A 27203-nucleotide genomic window follows, 5' to 3' on the forward strand; every position below is an offset into this window, starting at 1 on the left:
GGGGGAGGAGGGAATCCATCAAAGTTATCACAAATTTACACAAGTGAAAATAGCGGGACTGACACCTCTGACCCCCCAGAGCCACGGCGGGGGCAGTGCCGGCACCGAGGGACACGCTCCCTGCAGCCCTTTCACCGGGAAACGGCCACGCAGTCTTAGAACAGGGAAAAATAATAAAATGAATGGGAAGTCTCAGCTTCTGGAGGCAAACGCGGTGTAAGGGGTGAGGCTCAGGCGGCTGCTGACAGGCAGAACGCGCTACTGCGGTACCGAGGTACCACCAAGGCGGCTTCGAGGTGGTACCGACGTGGCCTCAGGCGCCTCCCACCCCCGGCAGAGAGACTCGAGGGACGCGGCGACACCCGGGACCGGCCGGAGCCGCCGCCAACATGGCGGACGATCGTGAGGGGGGCCCGCCCCCGCGGCCGAACACGCATGCGCAGCGCGGCGGCTCCCGGAGGGACCGCGGGGGGGGCGGGCCCTGCTTGGCAGGAAGCCCCGCCCACTTCTGGGAAACCCGGGCGGCTGGGGGCGTGGCCGGAGGGCGGGAGACGCGCGGTAATTGGGAGCGACGGACGCCGGGGCGGGGTCTGGAAGGCAGACCGGGCTGTGATTGGCTGCGCGGCGGAGGGGGCGTGGCCGACGCCGGGCACCGCCTGTCAGTGAGCGGGAGCCGCCGAAGAGGCCTGAGGGGCCGCGGGGCCGGGCTGAGCTGAGCCGGGCACCGGTTTGGGCTGTGCCGAACCCAGCCGTGCCGGAGCGGTAGGTGCGGGCCCGGTGGGGGTCCGGGGGGCGGTGTTCGGTGCGAGAGCCGCGGCGGTAGGGCCGTGCGGAGCTTCCGCGGCCGCCGGCGGGAGCAGCGTGTGAGGGGAGCGAGCCCCGGGCGGGCGGCCCCGGGCGGGTCCGAGCGGCTGAGGCGCTCTCCGGGACCCGCCGCAGCGCTCTGTGTCTGTGTGTGTGTGTTCGGAGCCTGGATGTCACTGCCCTGCCCGGCACGTCCTCGGTCCCGGGCTCCTCATGCCCCGAGCTCCCGATTCCCTGGGCTCCCAGTTCCATGGGTTCCCCCATTCCCTGAGCTCCCGGTGCCCTGAGCTCCTGATTCCCCGATTCCTGGTGCTCTGATCTCCCTGCGTCCCGGGCCCCCCGATTCTCTGATCTCCCGGTGCCCGGCAGTTTCCGGATCCCTGAGCTCCCGGTGCCCCGAGCTCCCCAATTCCCTGGATTCCCGATTCCCTGGATTCCCGGTTCCCTGGATTCCCGATTCCCTGCTCTCCCGCTGCAGAGACTTCGCCGATCCTTGGCTCTGGGGAAGGTAGGACGAGGCAGAGCCAAGCTCAGCTCATCCCAACACAACCGAATCCCCCGCTCCGCTCTCGCTCTGAGCCTCACCCCTCTCTGTGACACAACTCATTTTTTAATTTTATTTTTTTTTTTTTTTTTAGTTTTTGTCTGGCTAAAGGTTAAAATGTTTCTTTGCTGATTAATAAGTTGCTGCTGTGGTTGATCTCAGATGCTTCCTGTCCGCTTTAACGGGTTGCATTAGAAACATGTGTTGGGTGCTGTGCACATGTAGGGCAGAGCAGTGTGAAACCAGCACCCATAAACAAAGTCTGAATTTCTTTTTCGACTGCCTTTCTGAACCCTTTCATGAGTAATAACTCGCACTTGTGTGCTGTGACATTAGTGATAAGAATAGTCGTGTCTGTAGTGAGCTGCTTTATTGCATTTTACCTCAGTTGAAATCTGTTATTGGCACGGCCACTGGATTCCTTGGGAATGAGTCACTTGCTATTAACTATTAAATTTTAACTGTATTAAGAGGCTGAATCTTGAAGCCGTGAAGAAGGAGCATAACAAATAAACATATAACAACCGAAAACTGAAAGAATTTGTGGGACCTGATCCAGCATCACTGGAATTAATGAACTTGGAGTTAATGAAGATCTGTCCTGAGCCTTCTTCCCGTGTTGAATGTGGGAGGGCAGAGCTGAGCTGCTGTAACAGTGATGTGGTGCTGAATTGTTACTGTGGCTGCCAAGAGGATGGAGGCAAAGGCACCAGAACCCTTTTGCTTTCCTTCTGGGACTTTTCAAGTTTGCTGGCAAGTGTCAGATGTGTTGGTGGAGACAGAGGGATCCAGGGCTGGAAGACAGAAAGATTCCCATGTTCCAAGAGGAGCAGCTGGCTGGGAGGAAATGAGACCTGAGTTAGGAAAGGGTCTGGAGATGCTGGGAAAGGGAGATGGGGAGGATGTGTGGAGGGACCAGGGGGAGGCCCAGGAGGGCCAGACATGTGGGAATGGAGTCTGTGGGGCACTGGGCTTTGCTGGTCACAGGTTAGTGACATCAGGGCCCTGCAGGGCCTGCAGAGCGTGGACCTTGTCTTGCCTAGAGACAGTTCTGTTCCACAATCCATATGGATGTGTCCCACTTTGTCCCACGGGATTCTGCTCAGGCTGGACAGTTAGAAGCCATTCCAATCAGCTCAGATTTCTGCTTTACAGTGTAAAATCATCACAACTGAATTTGCGGGACCAGTCATAAATTAAGATCACATAGAACTGCTTCCATCTATACTAAATGTATCTAAACTTCTGGGTTTGCCTGGCATTCCAGCCTTACTGCTTCCCTGGAGATTTACTGATTCCCTGAGTTTTATAATTGTGATGTAAATTTTATAAATCTAGATTTTATAAATGAGATGTAAAGTTGCAGAGCAATGTGAAGTGACAACTGATGAGAGTTCAGCCCTGCCTGCTTGGGCAGAATTGATTATCATGTGTGTTTGTGGTGGTTGGTGGAAGTTGTCCCTTTAGGTGCTTTATTGTGTCATTTTGTTATAGTTTAGGAAATAACTTCACAAGTGAGTTGTCAAGGCCAGGATGTCATTAAGCAGTGGCCTGAGAGCAGCTGGGAAGCAAATCCTTGCCAGGCTGAAGTTTGTTCTGATTCTTTCTGTTCTCCTCCTTTACAGAGCAGCTGGGGAAAAATTAGCCACTTCTTTGAATGAATGGGGTTGTGGTGGTGTTTGTAAACCCTGGACAAATGGTGTTATTCATATCTTTGTTCAGCAACATGAAAAGAATTGTTCAGGGCTGAGCTGTAGTCGAGGAAATGAGCAGAGGTGGGTTTGGGTGCTTTGAGAAATTCTGCCGATGGTTAAACCCAGCCCAATATTTCCCCGCAGATTTTGTAACCAAACTATTGCAATATCTTAATGTCTGGCAAGTCAAAAGGCAGTCGAGGCTCATTATCCTGATGTTTACAGTAAGCAACACCAGTGGCTGAAGCGGGATTTGGAAATATTTACTATCAAACCACTTTAAAGAATATGTTTACATACTTCCTATCGTCTGTAGCGTTGACTTACTCATGCTTAAGGCCGATAGTGAAATGCTTCAGGCAGGCAGTTCTGGGGGGGTTGGGTAGGAGGTTTAGCTTTCCCTGGAAAATACGAGTGCAAGAGGGCTTGGATACACGGGAGGGACCGAGGGGGTGGAACAGGACCCCGGTGGGTCAGTGGTTATCCAAGTGGAGGTGAAGGCTCAGAGCACCCTGGAATAGCAACTGCTGCTCTGACTCACCAGGATTTTAATCAGTCAGGCATTCTATTTATTTTCAGTTTGGAGCTCTTAGATACACAAGGGAAGTCTCTTTTCTTTTCCCTCTTAAAGCAGCATTAAGTGTGTTTTGAGGTTGGGGGGGTGGTGGTGAGTGCTACAACTTTTTTTATTAAGTCCCTTCTGACACAAAGTGAAACTTCTCCTGCTGACAGCACTGAGCAGTTTAAATCACCAGCCCAGGCCTGGGCACAGGAACAGCCTTAAACTGCCTCTGCTGAAAAAGGAACTGTCTGAATTTCAGTTCCATCTGAAACATGGGCAGGGAAGGGAGCTCCTGGATAACATCCAGGCAGGGAGAGAAGGGTGGGGAGGGATGAAGGGAAGCAGTGCCTGGGGTTTGAAGGGGTTCTACACAGAACCATGGGATGGTTTGGGTTGGAAGGGACCTTAAACTCATCCAGTTCCACCCCCTGCCATGGGCAGGGACACCTTCCACCAGCCCAGGCTGCTCCAAGCCCCGTCCAACCTGCCTTGAGCACTTCTATCTATCTATCTATCTATCTATCTATCTATCTATCTATCTATCTATCTATCTATCTATCTATCTATCTATCTATCTATATCTATATATATTCACACATTCTTTGGGCCCCGAACCAGATTTTTAATGCAATCCATCCATTTAACAGGTGCCACCTTATTTTTTTTTTCCTTTGGAAAAACCTGTTCCTTGACAAGGTTTGATTAGCTGACAGTTTTGATTATATGATGATTTTGCAGTCAATTGTCTGGGTAAGTTTCTGGCTGCAGATTTGGCACTTTCTCCAGTGTTCCCTGACAGCTGTTAGCACTGGAAGGTCCCCAGAAGGTGTGTGTTCTTCTCAGCTGGCATTCCCTGCTCTGGTGATGCAGAAATTCCTGGCTCTTCCCAGCTGCTGCTTTGTTGTGGTGGTCAGCAAAGCAACGTGGCTAAAAATGCTCCTTGTGTTTGAGCAAAGCAGCAGCAGCTGCAAAGGCAACCTGAGTTAGTGCTCTGTGCTTAAAACTCCTCTCAATAAGGAAGTGGGAAACCTCACTGAGATAACATGAATTTTTTTTTCTCTTTTTTTTTTTCCCCCCTTCAAACTAAATGTCAGTTTGAAACTGTCTCTGAACGGTTGCACTCAGATGAGAAGAAATCTGCATTCTGTGAAGCTGGCTTAGGGAGTCTGGTGTATATTTTAAAGCTCTTTCCCAGGTCTTTTTTAACCAAATCTATGGGCTACTCCACGCAAAATTCACTGAAATTCTCCCCAAAGTCACTGTCCAGGGAAACTGGAGCCAGGCAGACCAAGCAGGATCCCATATTATGGTTTGCTGTGGAAGGAGTCAGTGCTGGAGAGGTGTTTGCATGACTTTTGTCCAGCTCTGACTCTCCCTGTCCACACACAGTAACTTCATGAAACACAGAAATGCTCTGTTAAGGTCCCTGCTACAACCAGCTTCCAGTTGAGATGGGAGAGCTGGAGAGGGACTTGTTCAGAGAAGGGTTTTAAAGGAGCAGAAAGCCCGTGGTTGTCTCTTACATTAGTAGTGTTGGAGTGTCTCCTTAATTCTGCCTCCCTGCAGGTCTCAGATGACCTTATCCAGTGTTGCAGTTTCTCCCAGAGGTTGTCTGGGGGAGGAGTTGCCACCGGAGCGGTGCCTCCACAGCTCAACTGAGACTGTTTGGCTTTCACTGTGTAAAAACACACTTTCTGTTTTACAGCAGTGGGAACCGACATTATCAACCAGGGCTGAGTAAACCCTTGGTGAAGAGAAGGAGCAAACAGGCTCTAACCTGGCATCAAAAGCCCATTCACTGCTCCCAAGGCTCCCTTTTATCCAGAGCTCCCTGAGAAAGGCTGGGGGGGTGGGTCTGGGCAGAGACCAAGTGCCCACATCCAAATTAAGGGGGTTTAGGAGCCCTTTGCAGCTCTCTTTGCCCCCTCCAAGCGCTCAGAGATGAGTCAGGCCCGTTCAGTTCTGAATCACACAGTCACTGAGGTTGGGATGATCCTCCAGGAGCATCCAGTCCAACCTTCAACCAAATCCTGCCATGCCAGGAAGTGCCAAGTCTTGTTCTTTGAATGCTTCCAGGGATGGTGGCCCCACCTCTGCCCTGGACAGCCCATTCCAATCCCTGGTCACTCTTTCAGTGTAGAAATTTCCCAAAATATCCAGTTTGAACCTCCCCGGGAGGAACTTGAGGCCGTTTCCCCCTGTCCCATCACTTGTTCCCTGGGAGCAGAGCCCGACCCCCACCTGGCTCCACCCTCCTGTCAGAGAGTTGGAGAGAACAATGAGATTCCCCCTGAGCCTCCTTTTCTCCAGGCAGAAGTTACACCTCAAAAATTATTTGGAAGCCCTGATTCCTTATTTTTTAATCACAACTTCTGCCCACCCTGCTTTGCTGCACATACCATAAAAATATCCGGGGCTTGACCCTTCCAAGGACCTGAGAACTGAGCAGCAGCAGTTAAACCAGGCTGGGCTTGCAGGTCCTGGTCCTGCACGGCCTCCTAGACCTGAGTCACACATCAGACTGTCTGAGTTTGCTCTTTGGAGGCCGTTGCTCACAGTTGCTCCTCGGTCTCTTTGAGTGAGGTATGTGCTCTGTTGACTTTAATCTCAGTAATGTTTCCTTGTTATTCTTTTCCATCTCAGAGGATGACAAGGACTTGCAGTTTTGCCTCTCCCCTCCCTCTCTTGTCCTCTGACTTGTAGAATTAGGTATTTTTTGGCCATGGGAATTGGCCAGTGCTGAAGGACCTTGAAGGTGAGGGGAGGGCAAGGAGAGACAGAGTTAATGCAAGTCAGGAGAGAGTGAGTATAAAAATAGCCATGAACTTGTCAGTTTGGTCACTGGTGGCTGGGTTAGTCATCTGGCAGGCTCTGCTGCTGCTCCAAGGGATTATTTTACAGCACTGAGAACTGACATAATTTCTGTAGAGGAGAGGGAGCGGGCCGGGTGTAATGAGTGGGATACTGTCATCAGCACTTCTTTTGCACAGCAGCTGTTCTCTGTTTAGCCTCTGAATGTGGTCATTGTTGACTTTCCTTGTACACCTGCCAGGTTGTTAAGTGACTCATCACACCGAGGTTCATGCACTTGGCTCCCAGACACCTCCATTCCCCTTTCCTTGGTGGTCCTTCAGAGCACCCACTCCTTTTGGCATTTTCCTGACTCATCCCTGTTGCCAGGAGCCTCTTGGAGTAAATGTCTCGTCGCCCCAGGCAGCTGCTCAAGGTGGGGAAAAAAAGGAAAGAAAAAAGGAAATTAGAAAAAGAAAAACAAACAAAAAAAATCTGGTGCAGATTGAAGCTGCTGAGCCTCAAAGGTGGACCAAAAATGGTCCTGAGATCCTGGTTTTCCTGGCCTCTGTTCAAATGTCCCTCCTTCTCCTGTACTGGGCTTGTGGTACTTAACACCTGTATGTGTTGGCCGTGGGTTTCCGTGGGTTGTTTGATGGTGGAAATGTCCATTTGAAGGTTTTCCACTTGATCTGTGAGAGGACCAGCCCCAGGAAGGGATCTCTGCAGTTATGGGGCAACAGAGCAAATGCTTGTTTAAAAGAAAACAACTGGTTTAACTTCTCCAGAATCCAAGGTGAGGGGCTCAGGGCTAAGCCAAGGTTGTATTTCCTGGGGGTTCGTATCGTAGGGAAATCCTCTCTCTCTGTGTTGCTGATTTTCACCCCACAGGATACCCCTGTCCTGCCTATCCTGTCCCTCATTACTTTGCTTCCATGCTTCCTTATGCTTCTCCTTTTCCACTCCTGGCTCCCTCTCACCCTCCCCAGTGCTGGCCAAGGTTTGCCATGTGCTGGGGCTGGTTTGGAGCTCCCTTTGTGCTCCTGGTCAGCTCCCCAGGGGAGGGCAGAGTCTGTTCCAGCACCATCACTGTCCTCTCTCCAGCACCACATTCCATTCATCCTGCACTCTGCAGGAACTCTGCTTCTCCTGGGCTTGACCAAGGATTTCAGAAGTGGTTGGTGATGAAGAGGAAGGAAGGAAGGATCTCTGGACAGACAAGGCTGGATGTCAAGCCTGCAAGGGAGAATGAGAAATGGATTTGGGGGTGAACTGAGCTCAGGGAGGAAAGGAATTACCTGAGTTTTGGCCATTTATGTGCTGTGGGAGCACAGTGTAATTCCTCCCAGGTGCACTCAAGGAGAAGAACTTTCATATCTTCCCTTTTTTCCTTTGTTTTGGGTTGAATTTTCTCCCTGTTTAGTGATACAGGAGTTTTCTCTTCTCTAGGATTTCACTGTTTGTATTTCAGCTGAGGGAATATACCAAGAACTAAATTTCCCTTTGAAACCTGTGTGATCTCATATTCTCAGTACTGAAAATATAACATTGAATATTCACATTTCAGTGGTCCAAGTCAGGGATGGAGGGGTGGCACTCTGGGGGTTCTTCTCCAGCTCAGAGCTTGGGCAGGACCTTGATTTGGTTTAAATTATTCAATAATCACAGCCTGCAGTTTCTCATGAACGTGAAGCTGCTCATGTCTGTGAAGTAGTTTGACAAGTGCTTTGTTTTTCTGTTCTCACTCAGTGTCTCTCTGAGCCTGGGCAATGGCAGTGATGGGAATTACATGCCAAGGAGCTCCTGAGGCAGCTGTCAAGCACAAGAAGGAGCTCACGGCGACCGAGGGGCTGAAGGAGACAGTGAGTGGAAAGCAGAGCAGTGTTTGCAAGGTAGAGGATTCAAAGAAGGCCATCTTTGACAGCCAGTGGAAAATCCTGAATGATGTAATCACCAAAGGAACAGCAAAAGAAGAAACAGAAGGAGGCTGTGCATCCATTTCTATCATTGCCCAGGCAGAGTGTGAGTACAGGCCTGGCTGGGCTTCATTGAGGAACAGGAATGTGCACTGGGGGATGAGATTTCACTCCCTCGGCGCTCCTGGAGAGCTGAGACCACATCTATTTGTAATCCCAAGTGGGGTGGAGTTGGTGACACAGCCCAGACTCTATTTAGGAAGCTCATGAAATCTCCTAATAATGTGGCAGCATCCACTGGGTAAAACATAAATAACAGACCAGTGCAGCTCAGCTAAATCTGTGTCCTGTGGGTCATCTGTTCTTGCCTGGCTTCTGAAAGGTGTTTAAAAGAGGAGGAAAACAAAATAAAGCTGTCAGCTGGGAAAGAGCTGGGGGATCAGGAGATAGCTGGGAAGCTTCCTGGTGCTGGGGGAGCAGGAATGTGGCGTGGGTGGTGTGACATGACTGTGCAGTGCTTTGTCTGGGTCACTGATTTGGCACGTTGGCAGAGTTGTTTTAGTGCAGTTGTTACCAGGAGACACTTTGCCTGCTGTTTAAGACAAGTGATGACCCTGTTTTCTTTCCCACAGGTGAAAACAGTCAGGAGTTCAGCCCCACTTTATCAGAGAGATCCTTTATTGCCCACAGCAAACGTTACAGGTGAGAGACTTCTCAACATGAGCACATGAGGTGGCTTCACTGCTGTGTCTGCTGGCTTGGACTTGTTCCAAATCACCCTGGCTCTGTGTGCTTACAGCATTTTTTTCCAAAAACACTCCTACTTGAATTAGTTTTTCAGTCTGAGGCCTGGTAAGAATGTGTCTTTCCCCAAACACCTTCCTCAAAACCTTTTTTTGTTGTGTTAGGAAAAAATACGAGTTTAAGCACAAACCACTTGAAACACCTTGCATTGTCTTATTGTCAATGCCTGCAGATTTACTGTCCTGGTAGCCTTCTGTCTCCATTTCTGGATTGGCAAATTTGTTTTGGAATGACTGAGTGATTTTTTTTTTTTTTTGAGGTTCATGGGCTCAAAGTAGAAGGATCCAAGGGTAAATTTTCAGTCTTTTTTTTTTTTATTAGGTGCTGCTGTTTCCTGGGGCTTTCAGACACTGAAGGTGTGAGGTGCATGGTTTGACAGTGCCCACTGGCTTTGTGTCCCATGGACCAACAGCAGAAATGCAAAGTGACCCCTTTCTGAGGGGCTTTATCACCCAGAACTCTGCTCAAGGGATCCTTTAGCAGTAAAACAGCAGGAAAAGATGGAGGGAGCAATGCTGGCTGTGAGCTGCATCACTGAGCAGTGAAGGCACATGAATGTTTCATAACTGCTCTGAGTCAGTGGGATGGTTTCTTCATTTGAAGATCAAATATCCTGTTTTCTCTTACAGCTTGATTCTAAAAAATCTAACTAGGATTAGTTAGTTCCATACAAATCTAAGGATTGGTGTGGAATCACAGAGTGGTTTGGGTTGGAAAGGACCTTGAGGACCATCCAGTCCTGCCCCTGACTAACTGCACACAAATGTTCCATCTCCTCCTGCAGCCCCCAGCTGGAGTGCTGCCAGGGCTCTTGTGTATATCCATGTGTTCCTAGAAATCATACTGTAATATTAAGCTTCACATACCAGCACATTTTGGCTTTTTAAAGCTATTTTATTCAAGTTCACTTAGTCATCCCTTTTCTTTGTGCAAAGTCTGTTTTCCTTTCAAACAGAGCAGGCGTTGATGTTATGAACACTTTCATGAATTTAAATAATTTTTTTAAATAGACTGCATTTATACATCATTTCTATGTTCACTAGAAGTCAACCACAGACTGTCTCAGAGCAGCCTGGAGACATTCAGTGCTTTTCCCTTTACTTTGTCATGTACAAGAAAGAGTCAGGAGAGCTGGAGGGGGACTTTGGACAAGGGATGATGTGACAGGACAAGAGGGAATGGCTTCCCACTGCCAGAGGGCGGGGTTAGATGGGGTATTGGGAAGGAATTATCCCTGTGAGGGTGGGGAGGGGCTGGAATGGATTTCCTGGAGAAGCTGTGGCTGCCCCTGGATCCCTGGAAGTGTCCAAGGCCGGGTTGGACGGGGCTTGGAGCAACCTGGGCTGGTGGAAGCTGTCCCTGCCCAGGGCAGGTCTTTAAGATCCCTTCCAGCCCAAACCATCCCGTGGTTCTGTGATCCAGTCTTGTTGTTCCTTGCAGAATTTCTAAACACTGGGAGAATCGTTGCTTTGCTTCCCCTGCCCACATTCCTTTCCCACCGTGCCAGCCTGGATCTTGAACTTAAACACAGCAAACCTGAAGTTCTGTTCTAGTTCTCTGTTGTGTGACTCTCAGGAGGCAGAGTGCTGGTTCTGGGGGTCAGAGGTGTTGCCTGAGCTGTGCCCCCACGTCTCAGGGCCCTGCTGTGTTTTGGTTTCCAGCAGCCGCTCGGACAGTCTCGACCAGATCCCCAACAATGTGGCCCACGCCACCGAGGGCCACATGGCCCCCACCTGCTGGAGGGGGAGGCACAGGGGCAGGGCCAGGAAGAAAAGGCACAAGAAGAGATCCAAGCTGAAAGGACAACCTGCCACTGCTGGCAGGAGAAGTCCCAGAACTCCAGAACAGGAGAGCTGCACCCCCATTCCTGTCCAGGTGAGAATCCTTGACCTTCCCCTTGTGCTGGGGGGATCCCTGTGAACTCCTAACAGGTAGATTTTCGGTGGTTATACTGAGATTCCTCCTCAGCTGTTTTGTTTTGTTTTCTAGGAGGATGAATCACACCAAAGTGCTCTTTACAGAAACAGTTTTTGGGCTTCAGAATTTAACAAGGACTCGGTTTATGATCCGCTGCCTTTCGAGAAACCTGACAGAGTTCTGTCCACGGGCAAACCCCACTCCCCAAGGAGCCACTACAAAACTGAACTGCACAAGCTCATCAGCCCCATTCAGTGCCTTAATCATGTTTGGAAACAGAGGGACTCTGTCCCCCAGCCTGAAACTCTCCATCCATTTCCCTACAACATCCTACCCCCCCATTTCCCCCACCTGGACAGTCCTCTCCCTGCCATGAAGCGGAATGCTCTGGAGTCCTACTTCCATGGGGACCTCAGCTACCAGGACAGTCGCCTCTCTGGCCTGAACTTAGAATACACTTTCCCCAAATGCATCAACCAGTCCATGAAAACCAGCTCAGACAAACTTTCTGTGGAGGAATATTTGGTAGATGCCTTGAAGGGCAGTGTGAGTTTTGGTGAACCCCAGAATTTAGCCAGCCTGGCCAAGACCTGGAGAGGAGGTGGGCTGGACCCCGAGGAGCAGTTCCATGAAGAAAGTGCCAGTGAAGGCGTGCTGCTGAACGAGGTGATCTGCAGGGGGGGAGGCAGAGCTTCTCCTGGGCTTCAGAGCAGGGATAATCTGCAGCCAGGTGCTCACTTCTGCAGCCAGACTGTGCTTTCTGAAGGGTCCTTGATCTGGCTGAAGCTGCCAAATAAAGATGCAGTGTTTTTTTCTTATCACAGAATCACAAAATGCTCTGAGTTGGAAGGCACCCATAAGGATCATCAAGTCCAACTCCTGCAGTGAAGGGCCCATCCAGGGGATTGAACCCCTGACCTTGGTGTTGTTAGCACCGAGTTTTACCCAGCTGAGCTCAGCTCAGGGTTATTTCTGCAGGATGTGTAAAGCCCTGTCTGTCTCAGATTTTGGCTCCTCTCTGTGCCCACTCCCCAGACACACAGGCCTGTCTCTGAGCAGGGCTTCTGGGCTCAGTTCAGCCACGTGCTCTCTGCTGGCTGTGGAGGAGCCCAGGCCATGCAGGAGAACAGGCTGCAATATTTATTGCCTCTGGATGGCCTGGACTGTGGCACAGACAGAAACCAGGCCTGGGTGTAGATGTGGAGGTGCAGGAGGGATGTCTGTGCCTCTGCTGGGAGCCATGAGCTCATCCCTCATCCCTTGCCAAACACAGGGCTCGGGCACAGCAAACCCATGTAAATCTAAGGCGTGATTCACTTCTGAACTCAGTTCTCTCTTGCCACCTTCAGCTCCTCTTAGAGGACTTCTCTGGAATCAGAGTGACCCTGTCAGTATTGTCTGTGGAGTTCAGGGTGTCACTCACCTGCCTGAATATATTTACAGTGTCACCTGAGGCACAGTCTCCATCTACTGACTGCATAACCAGCTTTAGCTCACACACAGTGCCTGCATTTAGTCACATGAATCTTGATTTGTTGTAGGATTCAGCTTTGTAGTTATGTCCTGCATGAAGACTTTGGAGCTCCAAAGCCATCCAAATACTGGTAGCTTTTCTTTACAGCAGTGGATTTAAATCAGAGCCCACAGAAATCAAGTAGATTGATCCTGTATCATTTAATATCGAGCCTGTGACAGAAGTAATTCTGCACAGAGATTTTTGGAGAGGTGCTGTGATATCATTGTGCTGCTTCTGAAAATGTTGACTTCTGTCTGTGCAGCTCAACATTTAAGTGTTTTTGGGTTTTTTTATTTGCTTCATCTTGTTTTCTGATTTGAACTTGCAGAAACTGAAGCCAGTGGATTATGAGTACAGAGAAGAGGTTCATTGGACCAAATGCCACGGTTCCTTGGGCATTGGCTCCTTTGGAGAAGTGTACAAGATAGAGGACAAACAGACAGGATTCCAGTGTGCTGCCAAAAAGGTAATGATGTGTGAGAGAGGAAGGTTTCCTGGCACAAGAAGGCACAGGGAGATAAATCTCCTCTCAGAGTGAAGTGCTGCTGTGGTTGTGTCCAAGGAAAAACTTCCAGGTGATGGCAGGGAGAGAAGCACAGGGAGAACCTGTATGTGCACAGGGGGCAAGCTTAGCAGCCAAAATTAAGTTCCTTTGGCCTTAAAGTGATCTTGGGTGCTGAGCCAGGCCAAGAGTAGGGATTTCTGAGAGACTTGAGTGGCTGCAGAGGAGAAAGAGCCGTGGGAGTTGTCTGCTGATCTCATTATTCTCATCCTAAACCGAGGCTGGTGTCAGTGGTTACGTGGCAGCTGATGCTGTGGTGAGAAAGGAATAAAGTAGGAAAAACCCAAGGCACTGAAGGCAGAGAGAGCTTTGATCTGCTCACAGTGCTGGCACATCCTAATGAGGTGCTGCTGTCACAGATGCAGCAAAGGATGTGTGTTTGCAGCAGTTGGCACAAGAATCCATTTTGCACCAGGATATGCCACTGTCATATGATATAGAAAGCATGGGGACTATAACTTGGATCAGGGTGTTGATTTGCCACGGGGGCCCCAGGGGTGCAGGCAGAGTGATAGTGCAAGATGAGGAGAATATAAACTATTTTATTTAAACTTGAATGGTTTCATCCCCTCTTCAAACTGATGTTTTGTCACATTCCTCCACTAGAAAACTTCACCAAGGGTGTGGGAAGTGTTTGTCTTGAGTACAAAAATATTAGATGCAAAAAAGAACTGCAACTTGCATTTTTCAGTTTAAAATGTTCATTTTCCCCCATTTACACTGGGTTTGATGTGTTGCCTGTAGAAACATGTCAGTGGCAAAATGACCAGTTCTTTACCCATTTCAGGTGTCAGGGATAGAAGCAAAGGTCTTTAAAGCATGTAGGAAACTAATTCCTGTCCTACATCCTCACAGTTGGCATGTGGAGTTCCGTGGGGACTCGACCAGCTTGTTTTCTGTCAGTGTGGAACTGTTTAAATGTATTATCCCTTTTGCAAATACACAGACTGGGGAGAAATAGCTGTTCCTAGAGGGCTGCATTTTCAGGAAGGAGGATGGTTGTGCTGAAAAGGGAAACATGAGAGTAGGAGAGGCTGAAGGCTTTAAAAGTGTCAGCTTTTTCCCTAAATATTGGAGGGTTTCAAATTATGCTTCTTTATATCAGAAATGCATCTTTTAAGACCAAACTGTGAATGCAGAGAGTTCTAATGTGCAGATGGGACACTTCCCTATGAGAGTAACTGTCTCCAATTCCTGCTGCCTGCCTGTGTTGGGGGAGACTACCTGACCTTCTTTCACCAGACTTGGTGTTGGAAGCACCTGCTCTCCAAATTCTTGAGGTGAAAGAAAGCTAACTATAGCTGGATTGCTGACAGTGAAGAAACATGATGCATCCTTTCCCACCAGAATCTTAATGACTCATGTTTTCCTTCTGGTCTTTAGCAAATTCTTGCTTTATTTTACTTGGCCGAATTCAGGGTTTTTCTTTAACCATTTTCAGGATGAATACCATCTAAACAGTGATTGTGCACACTTGTGGCTGTATTTCATATTCCCTCCTGCTTGGGGAGAGTTGAATTGTTGCCAAGTATTGCACCATCCTTAATTTTCCCCCCTCTTTCATGAAAGCAGGATGTTCAGCTGTCAGAATTATCCTCTTACTGAAACAGAAGTTACCCTCCTCCTGAAGGTTCCCAGTCCTCAGCTGGAAGCTGGAGGCATTGCAACCTGGCTTTTTTTTTTAAAAAACCCTCACTTTTGTCAGGCACTGAGGATTTAGGGACTAGTTCAGATCATCCTGAGTGTTCCCACTTATTGCTGTACCCACTGTCAAGGAAGGTCAGAGAACCGTGACGTTGGAAAAGACCTCCAGGATCAAGTCCCACCTTTAGATCATCAATTCCCGTTAGATCATCCTCGTGCCTCTGGTGTTACCCAGACCCAGCCATCATAGAGGGTCAGTCCTGCCAGGGTTGCTCCCAGGATTTGCTCAGTGCTGCCTTGTTTGCCCAGGTCCAGGTGGAACATTTCCGGGCGGAGGAGCTGACGACGTGCGCGGCGGTGACGAGCCCCAGCGTTGTGCCCCTGTACGGGGCTGTGAAGGAAGGCCCCTGGGTCACCATCTTCATGAAGCTGATGGAGGGTGAGGAAGGAACAGCACAATGCAGTGGACATTGATCTCCTCTTCCTCCTGCCCCACTTTTAATCTGTTAGTTCTTTGGTGTATCCAGAGCGTTCATTCCCGAGTGGGTTGGGATAGGTGTGTGTGATCCCTGCTGGACCAGCTTGCTGGGGGGGAATAATTCCCAGTCCCACCTCACCCCAGTTCAAAATGTCTCTGTCTGGATCAGCAGCTGCCAGTTCTCACTAAAACATGCAGCTGGTGCTGGTTTTTGCTTCATGTTGATTTGGCACATGGCACTGAAAAAGGGGATACTGTCCAAGCAAACCAAGATACTTCCATTGCCTGATGCTCTTTTTCCAGCCAGGACCATGGAAAATGGGCTGGGAAAAATCAGCTGGGGATCAGTAGCACCCATGCTACTGAAATGTCTGATCTGATCACAGAGCAGATGCTTTTGCTCCAAAACAACGCTGTTAAACTGACACTAAGCAAAAAGCTTCATGAACGGGGCTGGTTTCTGTGGGCAGAATAAACAGGGAATAGACAGAAGGAACAGACCCATGTGTACAAGATAGGGGCTGTCAGACATGGAAATCCTCACTGTTTCATTGGACACAGCCAGGAATGCTGATGATGCTGGGAAGAATTGAAAGATAAGCTAACATGGACTCTCTGGATTCCTTTCTAGGTGGCTCATTAGGGCAGCTCATTAAGCAGAGTGGCTGCCTGCCAGAGGACAGAGCCCTCAGCTACCTGGGCCAGGTGTTAGAGGGCCTGGAGTATCTTCATGCTCAAAACATTCTCCACGGAGATGTCAAAGGTAGGGTGGTGCTTGAGGTACCTCCTTCTTCCCTTTTCCTTAGAAGAGGCTTGGAGATTAAGTTCTGGGATTACTTACCAGATTTTGAGATCTGTGTTTGAAATTAGAGTTTCCCTTGGTTCTGAACTGGTGGGAATATCATATTTGTCACCTCTGTCTGTCATGCAGTGGGTCTGACAGGCTGTTTGCCCAGGCTGCCCCACCACTGGGGTACAAGAATCTCCAGGGCAGGTAATTGGTAGTTTATAAGCAGAGATAATAACAGCTCTGTACTTAAGCCAGTGACACTCCACAGGAGTAACAAACCCACTGGGCTCAAAAAACCTGTAGTTCTATGGGCTTTTGACACTTTTTTTTCCATCTTAGTGACCATGACACAGAGGAGACTGATGAAACTTCTCTTTGCAGCTGAGAATGTGCTGCTGTCTGATGATGGGAGCAGAGCCCTCCTGTGTGACTTTGGACACTCTGCTCACCTTCACCCTGACGGGCTGGGGAAGTGCCTGGTCACAGGTGAGGCTTTGCTGCTGCCTTTTCTGCAGAACTGCCCTCCTGACTCATTCTTTCTGCTGAACATTTACATACTGGCTCATTTGCAAACAACTGTATTTTCCAGCCTGAACGTTGCTCACAAGTGTCTCGTTTATTGGTATTACTGTGGTGCATCCCACTGACAGCCAGAGTGGCCTCAGGTTTGGGAGGGGATGGTCCTCATCCCCCAGCTTAGAAGGCTGCTCTGTTTTTTGCAAGATTACGTCAGCATTTGGTGTCTTGTCCCTGCAAGAAACCACACTGAGACTTTAAAATCCTTCTCTGGCTTGTCATGTAGCCTCACCAAAGAGCTGGGGAAGAATCCCAACACCCACTAATGCAAAATGCCTTTTTTTTGGGTCAGTGAGATTTTACAGTGCTTCTTAATGCAGCTGTTAAAAGGGAAGGATATGTTTTCTAGTGTCAAGCTCATGTTTTGCCTCCCAAATTTGCTTAGAAGGGGGTTTAATCCCTATTCTGTATGTGAAGGATGGGTCTTATAAGGAGCTGTAGGCTTTGAACAGTTTATAAGAGAACTCAGTGCTGCTCTTTGGGTTGAGGTGGAGCCTCCCTGCTCTGGAGCCAGGCTGGGAGAGCTGGGAGTGTTCACCTGCAGAAGAGAAGGCTCTGGGGAGACCTGAGAGCCCCTTCCAGGGCCTAAAGGGGCTCCAGGAGAGCTCGAGAGGGACTTGGGACAAGAGCCTGGATTGACAGGACAAGGGGGAACTATTTTAAACTAAAAGATTTAGATTGGATATTGGGAAGGAATTCTTCCCTGTGAGGGTGGGGAGGCCCTGGCACAGGGTGCACAGAGAAGCTGTGGCTGCCCCTGGATCCCTGGAAGTGTCCAAGGCCAGGTTGGACAGGGCTTGGAGCAACCTGGGCTGGTGGAAGGTGTCCCTGCCCATGGCAGGGGGTGGGACTGGATGGGCTTTAATGTCCCTTCCAACCCAAACCATTCCGTGATTCTCTGGACGTGACCTCTGAAAAGACAAGGATTCTGCCTTAGGCTTCCCACCTTGAACTGGAACTGTTCTCTGGCTCGCAGTGAGTTTTCCAGCAGTGAGTTTTCCTCTTCCTGGTTTTAGGGAACTACGTGCCGGGCACAGAGACCCACATGGCCCCGGAGGTGGTGATGGGCAAGCGCTGTGGCTCCAAGGTGGACGTGTGGAGCAGCTGCTGTATGATGCTGCACATGCTCAACGGGTGCCACCCCTGGACCCAGTACTACAACCACCCCCTCTGCCTGAAGGTGAGCGACCCAGCCCCTCTCCAGAGCCAGCAGATGAGCTGCCAAAGCTTCTTATTCCCAGCCAGGGATCCAGCTGGGTGTCTGACACGGTGCCAGCCCTGCTTTGGGAGCTCAGCATTCCCTGTGCCTCTGACTGCTCTGCTGGGGCTGCTCCTTCCTTACCCCACTCATGACTTGGGTGTGACTTTTTAACCATTCAGCTTGTAATAAAATTACTGCCCAGGTCTCATTTAGTGCTTTCATTTCAGCTGGAAACGCTCGGGGGGTGGGAAGAACCTTCCTGAAATCAAATGAAGCCTCTCTGGTGTAACTTCTCTCGCTTCCTGTTTGTCACACAGATCGCTAAAGAGCCGCCTCCTCTGAGGGAAATTCCACCTTCCTGCAACCCTCTCACTGCTGAGATTATTAAGCTGGGGCTGGAGAAGGAGCCTCTCCAGAGGGCATCTGCAGCAGAGCTCAAAACTAAGACCAGCGTGGCACTTGAGGAAGGTAGAAATGTCCTAATGCAGCTCAACGTTCACACCCCCACTGGGAGAGTTGCTGGATGTGTCAGGGTGATCCCTTGGGAAGCACCTGTGCCCAGTGTATCATTTCCACAGGTTTCAGCATTGATGTGTATTTTGGGTTGATGGCTTTTGCCCACAGCTGAGTGTTTCTCACCCAAATAAATATCAATTTCCTGTGTTCTGTCACAGGCTCTTCCTTCTCTGCTGGAGGAGATGTTGTGCTCTCTGTGGGTTTCTTCAGGTGTGTGCTGGGCTGAAGCATCAGCTGCAGCTGGAGAGCCTGATATGCAGCAAAACTGCAAGCAGAGCTTTGTTACTTCCTCAGTTGTAGCTCATACTTGTGGTCCAGTCTTGCCTCTAAGACTATCATAATTTATTTCAACTTAATCCTGCTGAGTGGTTCTGTAATACAGCAAGAATTTGTGGAGGTGTCTGGTTGTACCTTTTGGAGAAGCTGGGCATTTTACAGCAAACTTCCAGTGAAGGAAAGCTTTTACATCTTTTTTTTTTTCTTTATTTGATAATGTTTGATGTTTTTTGGTTTTGCAGTGGGAGGTGTGAGAAGCCCCTGGAAAGGCGAATACAGAGAGCCCAGACATTTATCTCTGAACAAAGAAAACAACCCCCAGACGTCCCTGTCCCCCACGGTGAGCCCAGTTTCTGAGACTGGCTCTGACCCAAAATTGTCAGCCAAAGTTTCCTGTGCCAGCCCAGTCCTGCCACCACCATCCCTGGAGCAAACAGAGGAGGTCGAGGGAACCCGTTGGAATGAGGACAAGGAATCACCTGAGGCCTGGGATCCCCCACCTCTCTGCTCAACTCCTGTGCCCCTGAGGAGCTGCAGCCACGTGGAGAGAGCCACAACCATTTCAGAACAGGAGCTTCAGCAGCTGGAGATTGGTGAGCACTGGGCTGGGGAAGGAATTCAGCTTTTTGCTTGAGAGCAGGATAAAAATGCAGCTGCTTTCTCTTGGCCTCCTGACAGTTATTTTTGGGTTTTCAGCTTGGATGTCGTTTTGTTCACAGTTCCTTTCTCGTTACACAAATTGCTCAACCTTCCTCTAAATTACCAAAACTAGTAGTTCTTAACCAATTAAATACCCCACAAAGGTAATGAACAGGATTTCCTTCCACTGAGCAGGGGAGGGACCTTCTGAGAGGTGCAGGAGCCTCTTAAAAAACAGCCCGTTTCAGACTTGTGCTTAAGTGTAAACAGTGCCAGAATTCCAATTTCACCTGGAATTTTTAAGTTTCAAACATCATTCTTTTAATAAAAGGGTAAGCCAGGGTAATAACAAAGGGATGGCAGATGTGAAGCAAAGCATTGCAGTTAAAATCAGTCTGCAACTGCAACTACAGCCACCAGCCAAAGAATTTGGTGACCAGCAGCAATCCAGAACTGGAGGACCAGGAGTAAATTAGTGTGGAAATCACATAGTCCAGTTCCATTGCCCCAGTATAATACAACATTTCAGGGGTTTTTTTTCCTCATATCTTCTATTTGTAAGTGAATTTAAAACTCCAAAAGGTGGCTTAAAATGTAACTGTGTCAGGGAACTGAGGGGCTGCTGAGGGCTTTCTTCTCAAATGGCTTTGGGTCTCTCTCAGCAGCCTTTTAAGGGCTGGATATTGTCAGTGCAACTCTCTGCAGGAGCTGAGGGCATCACTTTGACCTTTCCCTGAGCACGATAATGCACATGGATCTACAGTGACATCTCAGAGGTGTCAGGATGGGCAAGAACTGGGAAGTTTTGGGTGCTGCATGTCATTGCACAATCCCTTTTTGTCCTTTCTGGCTCAGTTTCCCTGCTTTCAGTGCTGGCTGTACCCTCTGCTCAGAGCTGTGTGTCATGTGTTTCACTGACACCAGTTCATCAGCTAAAGCTGAAGAAGCTTTGGGAATTAATTGCAGAATTGTGATAAGAGCAGAGGGGCATGGAAGGAAACACTGGAAATGTCTTCCCTTCTCTTTTTTTTGCTGCAGAACTGTTCCTGAACAGCCTTTCCCAGCCTTACTCCCTGGAAGAGCAGGAGCAAATGCTCTCCTGTCTGAGCATCGACAGCCCCTTTGTGTCGGACGCCAGCGAGAGGGTGAGTGGGAATGGAGGCAGGGATGGGGGTTTTCTCTGGAAAACTGGGAGCTGTGACCAACAGAGATCTGGAGTTTCTCACTGTTGTTGCTTTTTGACACCCAGTTTGCTGGAAGGAACCTTGGGAGGAAAGCTTTGTCCTGGCACAGAGGGGCATTGAGGATTGTGGCTGTGCTTTAGTTCACTGTCCAGCCTGGATCCTTCCCTCCAGAGGCTCTCCTGTGCTGTCTGCTCACTCAGGAAGCTCCAAGTGTGTGGATGTGGACAATCTCAGCAGCTCTGACCCACTCTGTGCAGGGGAAGGGAGGTAGGGAAGCAGTGGTGGGTGCAGGAGCTGCTCCAAACTGGACCCAGCAGCTGTGCAAGGTCTTCTTCTGGCCACCAGTGGGAAGTTTAGGGCAAGACCAGAAGAACAGGGCAGGAAAACAGAGAGCAAATCTTGGCTATTCATTCCCAGCCTCTGGATCTGTTCTCCATGATCTTACTTTAACCCATTGATGCTAATGAATGCATAGTCCAAGATACTGAAATACTAATTTTAATAATTTTTGTTTGCTCTGTCTCTGGTGTTCCTAAGGCAGGGAATGCCAGTGAGAGACACTGCACAAGCCTTGTTGGACCAGGGGAGGACAAAAGCCCTTCAATCATAGTTTTCAAAGACATTGAGTCCCAAATTGTGCAGCCTGGCATCTGCAGGAGTCAGCCCTGGCTGGGAGCAGCTTTGTGTCCTGTTTCTGTCCCTCTTCTCAGCCTTCCAGGGCTTTTTGTGGAGGACTGGGAGAGTTCTGTGCAGCAGCTCAGCTGTTGACACACACAGTGTGCAGTGTGGGGTCTGACTCTGCTTGGTTTCCCCCCCTGATTCCTGCCCCATACATTTAATTTGACTTTGGACTGGTGCTGACCACTGTGCTGATGTTGTCAGGTTGTCCTTCCATGGCTCAAGGATAACAGGGACCCTTCCCAGCAGCACAGCAGTGCAGGGTCTGTAGTTGTTCATGCAGTTCATTGTTTTTCCTGTGTGTTTCTAGTGTCAGTAAGTGACAGATATTTTGTGTGATGCTTCATTCTCCTGTCACTCAGTACCACAAACCCCTCTTTTCTCATCCAGCTTTTCAGCTGATCATTGATTTAACTATTGAGAATATCTCATAATGTCTGTGAACTCTTGCATTGCTGTTCATTCCCTTTTCCAGGTGGCACAGGAATGTTGCCTGAACTCAAAGCCCAGCCTTAGATCCCCGTGGATTTCCACCTTTCTCTTTAATGTTTACCTCCTGCAAGCTCATTTTCTTTAGGAGCCTTTTGACAAACTTGTGGTTATTTCTGCAGAACTCCATGAAGGCTTCTCAGAGCTTGAGGGACACTATGAGCTCTGGGATTCATTCCTGGAACAGCCAGGCAGACGGGCAGAGCTTCAGCTGGAACAACCTGCTGAGCCGCAGCCGGCACACGGACACCCCCAGCTACTTCAACGGTGGGTCTGGATGGCTGCAGGTGGGATAAACAGTCAGGAATCATTTCCTCAGTATCCAGAGGGACTGGGAAATGGGTTCTTTGAGCTCTTTTTATCCTTCAGTTGCTGTGTCAGCACAGACCCTCCCAAAGGTGGGTTGTGAGGAGGCCCAGTCCGCCCCGGTCACGGGTGGGTGGAAGGCACTGGGGTCTGTGCAGTGAAATCCAGGGAAGCTCCTGAACACACAGAGCCTGTTGAGCTGTGTGTGCCCTGCCTTGTGCAACTGCCATGCGCAAGGATGTGTGTTTTATAACCCAGAAACGTCCACAAAGTAATTTTGAGGGCATGTTGTGCAAATCAATACATCCCTTCAGCTGCTTTCCTGCTAAATCTGGCTCTGCTCTGAGTCATTGTTGTCTTCAGGAAGCTCCATGCTCAGCAAAAGACCTACATAAATGAAGTGCTTAGTGACAAAAAGCAGTTTTTCTCCTGTGTGTGCCTTGTCAGTCAGTTTTCCTGTGGACTGTGAGGTCGTAACAACTCCTCTTGTGCATTCCAGGAGTGAAAATCCAGATCCAGTTGCTCAGTGGAGAAAATTTACACATCAGGGATTTCCACAGGAAAAAGGTGGGAGACATTGCCACGGGGATAAGCAGCCAGGTGAGACACAAACTGGGAGTTAAGTGATTCCTTTTGTCTGAGGAGCAATTTCTTCCCTAACACAGGCTCATAGCACCTGAAATCCAGGGACCAGGAATTGGTCAAGGGTCCCAGTGACACCTTTAGTAATAGGTCTTCAGTGCTGCTGTTGTGAGTGTGGTAGCAGAGGATGTTTTTTGAATGACTGAATCATTAAGGTCAAAAAAGACCTCCAGGATCATCCAGTTCAACCTTTGACCAAATCCCACCATGCACACTAAACCATAGCTTGGAAGTGCCACCTTTCCTCATTGTTTGAACACTTCCAGGGATGGTGACTCCACCACTGCCCTGGGCAGCCTGTTCCAATGCCTGGTCACTCTTTCAGTGAAGAAATTTTCCTAATGTAGAACCTGAATGATAAGCCACTGTTAATTGTCAGGGACAACAGGAATCTGCATCTTAGGAAGTGCCTGTGCTGCAGCTTAAAAATTCCTTTTTCTCAACTATAAAGATAAATTCTTTCCCCTCTCCCTAAATCACTATGTGCCTTTTTCATCCTGAGCAGTAGCATCAGCTCAGGGAAACAGGCTGTATTTGGCTGTGGTGCTTCCAACTTGTTGGTTTGGAGGAGATGTTGGCACACTGCAGTGAACCTCTCTGTGGGCATCCTTGGCAGTCCCTGAAAGAAGCTCCCAGAGTGTCCGTGGGACTGCGACTCATCTGAGTGTAAAATGTGCTGTAAAAGAGGTTGCACCAGTCCAGAAAATGTTCCAGTGGTGCTGGTTCTCTTTGGTGGACTTACAAAGCCAAGTACCACTGACCTGCAGAGGAGTTCACAGCCCCAGGCACCCCCAGCCACAGCCCAGAGCTCGTGGGAGCAGTTTGGCAGCAGGGTGGGCACTGCCCTGTCTGGTTCTGAGACCCTTCCTCCCAGGAGAAGCTCGGGATGTTCCTGCCAAGCCCAAGCCTCTCTCCAGGCTCCTTCCCTGCCTTGGGAAGCTGTTTGCTGGGGGGATAAAGGGACAGGATGTTCTGAAGGAGGCTTCAAGTGCCACTCTGTGTGTTCTGCTTCCCAGATCCCAGTCCCTGCCTTCAGCCTGGTCACCAAGGAGGGGCACCCGGTGCACTATGACATGGAGGTGCCCGACTCTGGCATCGACCTGCAGTGCACCCTGGCCCCCGACTGCAGCGTCGGCTGGACCTGGCGCGTCAAGCACGGCCAGCTGGAGAACAGGCCCTGAGGCCCTGCCTGGCTTTGGAGGTTTTTACCTCGTGGAAAGAAGGAATTACAAAAGCTTCCAACCTCCCCTGCCGTGGTGGAGCACCAAGTGCAGTGGCTGGCGTTTGTGCTGCGGCGGGACGGCGGCTCCACTGCGCTCGGGCCTCGCTCGTGTCGTCCTTCTGACCCGGTCCCAAGGCATGTCCTGAGCTCAGATGTTCCCCAGGACGGTGGGAATTACTTGTTTTGGGTGTGAGTGATAGAGCTGGAGGATGGTGGGTGGAAATTCCTGCTTTTTGGAGGAATGTGGTTGTGCTTTCCAGGAGAGCAGGGGGGTTGGGTGAGAACTGTGGCTCAGCCTCAGGGGTGAGGCCGGAGCTGCTGGGCTCGCCCAGGGGAGGAGTTTGGGTGCCCTCAGTGCAGCTGGGGGTTGGTTGTGCTGAGAGGAGCTGCCTGACTTCCTTCCAGATGGAGGAAAAAACACTTCTGTAGGGCTTTGGGGAGCATCATCTCCACCTCCAGCCTATTGCACGGGGAGAATCGACAGCAGGAACTGGCTGGTTCTTGGTCTCACCTCCCACCCTTCCCCGCAGATCATTTCCTTCTTGAATCAGAAAAGAACTTTGTTCCCAGAAAGAGCTTTGCTTGCAGCTCCCACTTGCAGGTCTTGGAGGAGCTGGTGCTCTCTCTGGTGTCTCTGGCAGACAGGACAGGAGGAGGGTATGGAATTCCTTGCTGGGAAGGTGGAGGGGCTGTTCCTTCATCCTGTTCCCACTGTTCAGGTGGGACTTCAGGTGACCTGTCCCATCCAGGCAGCTCCCCAGGAAGGGGAGGGGATGGTAGCTCTGTCAGCTCTGACAGGGCTGAATTTTGCTGCAGAGTTTATATAAATCTCCCTCCCAGCTGCCAGGGCTGAGCCCAGTGCCCCAGTTCTGTTGGCCCAGCCTGGCCTCATGAGGCTTCCCATCCTCCCCTCCCTTCCAGCTGGTTCATGGAGTGGGATGGGTAGCTGGGCCTGCAATGCCTTAAGCTTTTTTTTTTTTTTACTGATTTGTGAATGTTTCGAACATCCTGAAACCTCACAGGTGAAATTCAGGTGTGTGGGTGTTGTTCACCCTTCCCCAGCCCAGAACAAAGCCAGAGGGAGGTGTGAGCCCTGAGTGTGCTTGTTCAGGACTGCTCCAAGACCTGGCACCCCTGGAAATCACAGCCCCTCGTGGTGGCTGTGGCTCTTCCAGAGCTCTGGAACTGCAGTGGCCTCCAAGCAGGGGTTCTGCATCCAGGCTGAGCAGAGAAACGGCTCCTGAAAAACAAGGTGGGCCCTGCTGGATCCATGGAGGTCTGGGGGACACAGTGGGGCAGGAATGCTGGCAGTTTTCCCAAGCTGAAGTTCACTTGGAAAGTGACTGGGAAAAGTTAAACTCTGGGCCTCCTTTTTGAGGACCAGCACTCATTAAACAAGGGATGCTCTTCCCTTTGATGTCCCAGAACAGGGACTGGGTTTGCCACACCAGGCAGTGACATCCTTAATCAGAAAACTCCAGTTGTTGATGTAATAAAAAAGTGGAGCTCTTGGAGAAAATTGAAACCTGTCACCACTCTGGGTATATTTTTATAGCACTTTTTGTTCTAAAGCACTTAATATGTTGTCCAAAATAGGCACCTAATTATATCTGCAATGCCACGTTCAGAGGCTTTTTAGTAAGTAATTAACACATTACACACATGTCTTCCAGGAGGGAGTGGGGGAATGGGTGGGTTGGCTCAATTCCTTTTGAGATGCCATAAACTACTCAGAATTTAAGCTCTGGAGCAGGAGGGAGCAAAGTGCCTCTCCCAGGGTTCCCAGGAGCTCCCAAGCACGCGCCTGGCTTCCTCTGAGAGGGAAAACCTCTTGGTTGTTTCTGAGAAGCCTGTGGTGATGTGTCCCTCCAAAAGCAGGGTGGGTTCCGTCCCAAAGGCTGCACCTCGTGCTCCTGGTGCCTGGGAGGTGCCCCCATGCCCAGGGATGTGGGAGCAGCAGGACTGGCTGCAGGACTCTGCCCTTCACCCTCAGCATTAACCTGAACTCGGGCCACCTGCGCGAGGGGTGGGAGGGCAGGAAACCCCCCCAGGTGTCCCTGTGGGTCCGTGGGGATGTCCCTTTCCCCAGGTCCCTGGGGGGGTGTGTTCTGCACCCTCACCCCAGCATTACCCAGGATCTCCAGCCTCTCTGTCCTGTGCAGAGCCCTCAGTCCTGTTCTGCTGCCACCACCAGCAGTGAGTGAGGCTGCAGGTCCCCAGTCCCAGGGTGGGGGGTGGTGGCAGCTGTCCCTGCCCAGAGTCACCTGTCACCCACCTGGGGGACACTGGTGCCATCCCACTGCCCCGAGCTGGGCTTCTCCCCCAGGGAGGGTCTCCAGGTTGTGGTTCCAACCAGCCTGAGATCCCTCAGCTCTGTCCCCTTGGCTTCCCGTGACAGGCAGAGCCAATCCGTGTTCCAGCCGAGTTCTGTGCAATACTGACAGGAGAGAGCCAGGGGAAGCTTTTCCTCAAAATTTGGCTGGAACTTGGTGAGGTTTCATAACGAGTGTTTAGGACAGAACCCCAGCTCGGGGTGGGGAGGACGAGCAGCAGTGGGAGTGATAAACACAGATGGCTCCTGTCGTGCAGCTCCTTCCGAAAGTCTGGAAAAAATCGCTGTTGGTGAGGGAAGATGGAGCTGAGGAACAGTTTGGGATGGGCAGTGCTGGTGTGGGGGAAGGTGCCAGAATGAGGAGCTTGTGTGGAATGAATGACACTTTATAAAACTGTGATTTCTTGACCTGCATTTTCACAGGGAAAAAAAAATAAAGCTAAAAAAAATAAATTCTTTTTATTCTCATTGCTGGTGGTTTGATACATTTTCCAAGGAACAAGAGGGTGGTGCTGAATAGGATATTTTTCAGGAAGAGGAGCCTGGTCTGATGAAATTCTGCTATGTATTAATTAGCCTTGGGTTTGGGGGATGCAGGGAGAGGTCAGGGAGGGTGGTTGGCACTGACCAGGCTCCCCAGGGTTTGGTCATGGCCCCAAGGCTGCCAGAGCTCCAGGAGTGTTTGGACAACACTCTGAGGGACAGGGTGGGATTGTTGGGGTGTCCTGGGCAGAGCCAGGAGTTGGAATCCATGATCCTTGTGGGTCCCTTCCAGCTCAGGATATTCTGTGATTTCTGGGGATGAAGAGGCAGCAATAACTCTGGTGGATCTAAGCACAGGCTTTGCTGCATATCCTGACATATCTCCTTCCAAAAAGACAGTCCCTGTCCCTCCCTCTGTCCTGTTCCAGGGGATTTGCTGCACCAGGAGCTGCTGGTCTCCTGGGAGGTGCAGCAGGTCCAGGCTGTTTTTATAAACCCTCTTTAGGCCCTGGAAGGGGCTCTCAGGTCTCCCCAGAGCCTTCTCCCTTCTCCAGGTGAACCCCTGCAGCTCTCCCAGCCTGGCTCCAGAGCAGAGGGACTCCAGCCCTTGGAGCATCTCCATGACTTTCTCTGGACTT

At 50.1% G+C, this 27203-nt stretch overlaps 1 protein-coding gene across 3 annotated transcripts; it reads left to right on the forward strand.

The window, feature by feature from the left end:
- The first annotated feature begins 652 nt into the window (after window positions 1–652).
- Window positions 653–26531, forward strand: MAP3K14 (mitogen-activated protein kinase kinase kinase 14). 3 transcript variants are annotated; one of them, XM_027667891.1, is made up of 16 exons: window positions 653–762; window positions 8144–8416; window positions 8943–9012; window positions 10776–10989; window positions 11104–11697; window positions 12876–13013; window positions 15063–15192; window positions 15863–15994; window positions 16403–16507; window positions 17614–17777; window positions 18116–18266; window positions 18833–19183; window positions 20268–20374; window positions 21703–21847; window positions 22386–22486; window positions 23545–26531. In XM_027667891.1, exons 2-16 carry the CDS (start codon window positions 8164–8166, stop codon window positions 23707–23709), a joined length of 2820 nt encoding a protein of 939 aa, XP_027523692.1. In that variant the 5' UTR covers window positions 653–762; window positions 8144–8163; the 3' UTR covers window positions 23710–26531. The 3 variants fall into 3 exon arrangements, with proteins under 3 accessions (XP_027523692.1, XP_027523695.1, XP_027523694.1); XM_027667894.1 differs by having other exon boundaries at window positions 10779–10989; XM_027667893.1 differs by having other exon boundaries at window positions 679–766.
- Window positions 26532–27203: the final 672 nt, after the last annotated feature.

Source organism: Corapipo altera, unplaced genomic scaffold (genome assembly GCF_003945725.1).
Source record: "Corapipo altera isolate COAL_440 unplaced genomic scaffold, ASM394572v1 174, whole genome shotgun sequence".
Lineage (NCBI taxonomy): Eukaryota > Metazoa > Chordata > Aves > Passeriformes > Pipridae > Corapipo > Corapipo altera.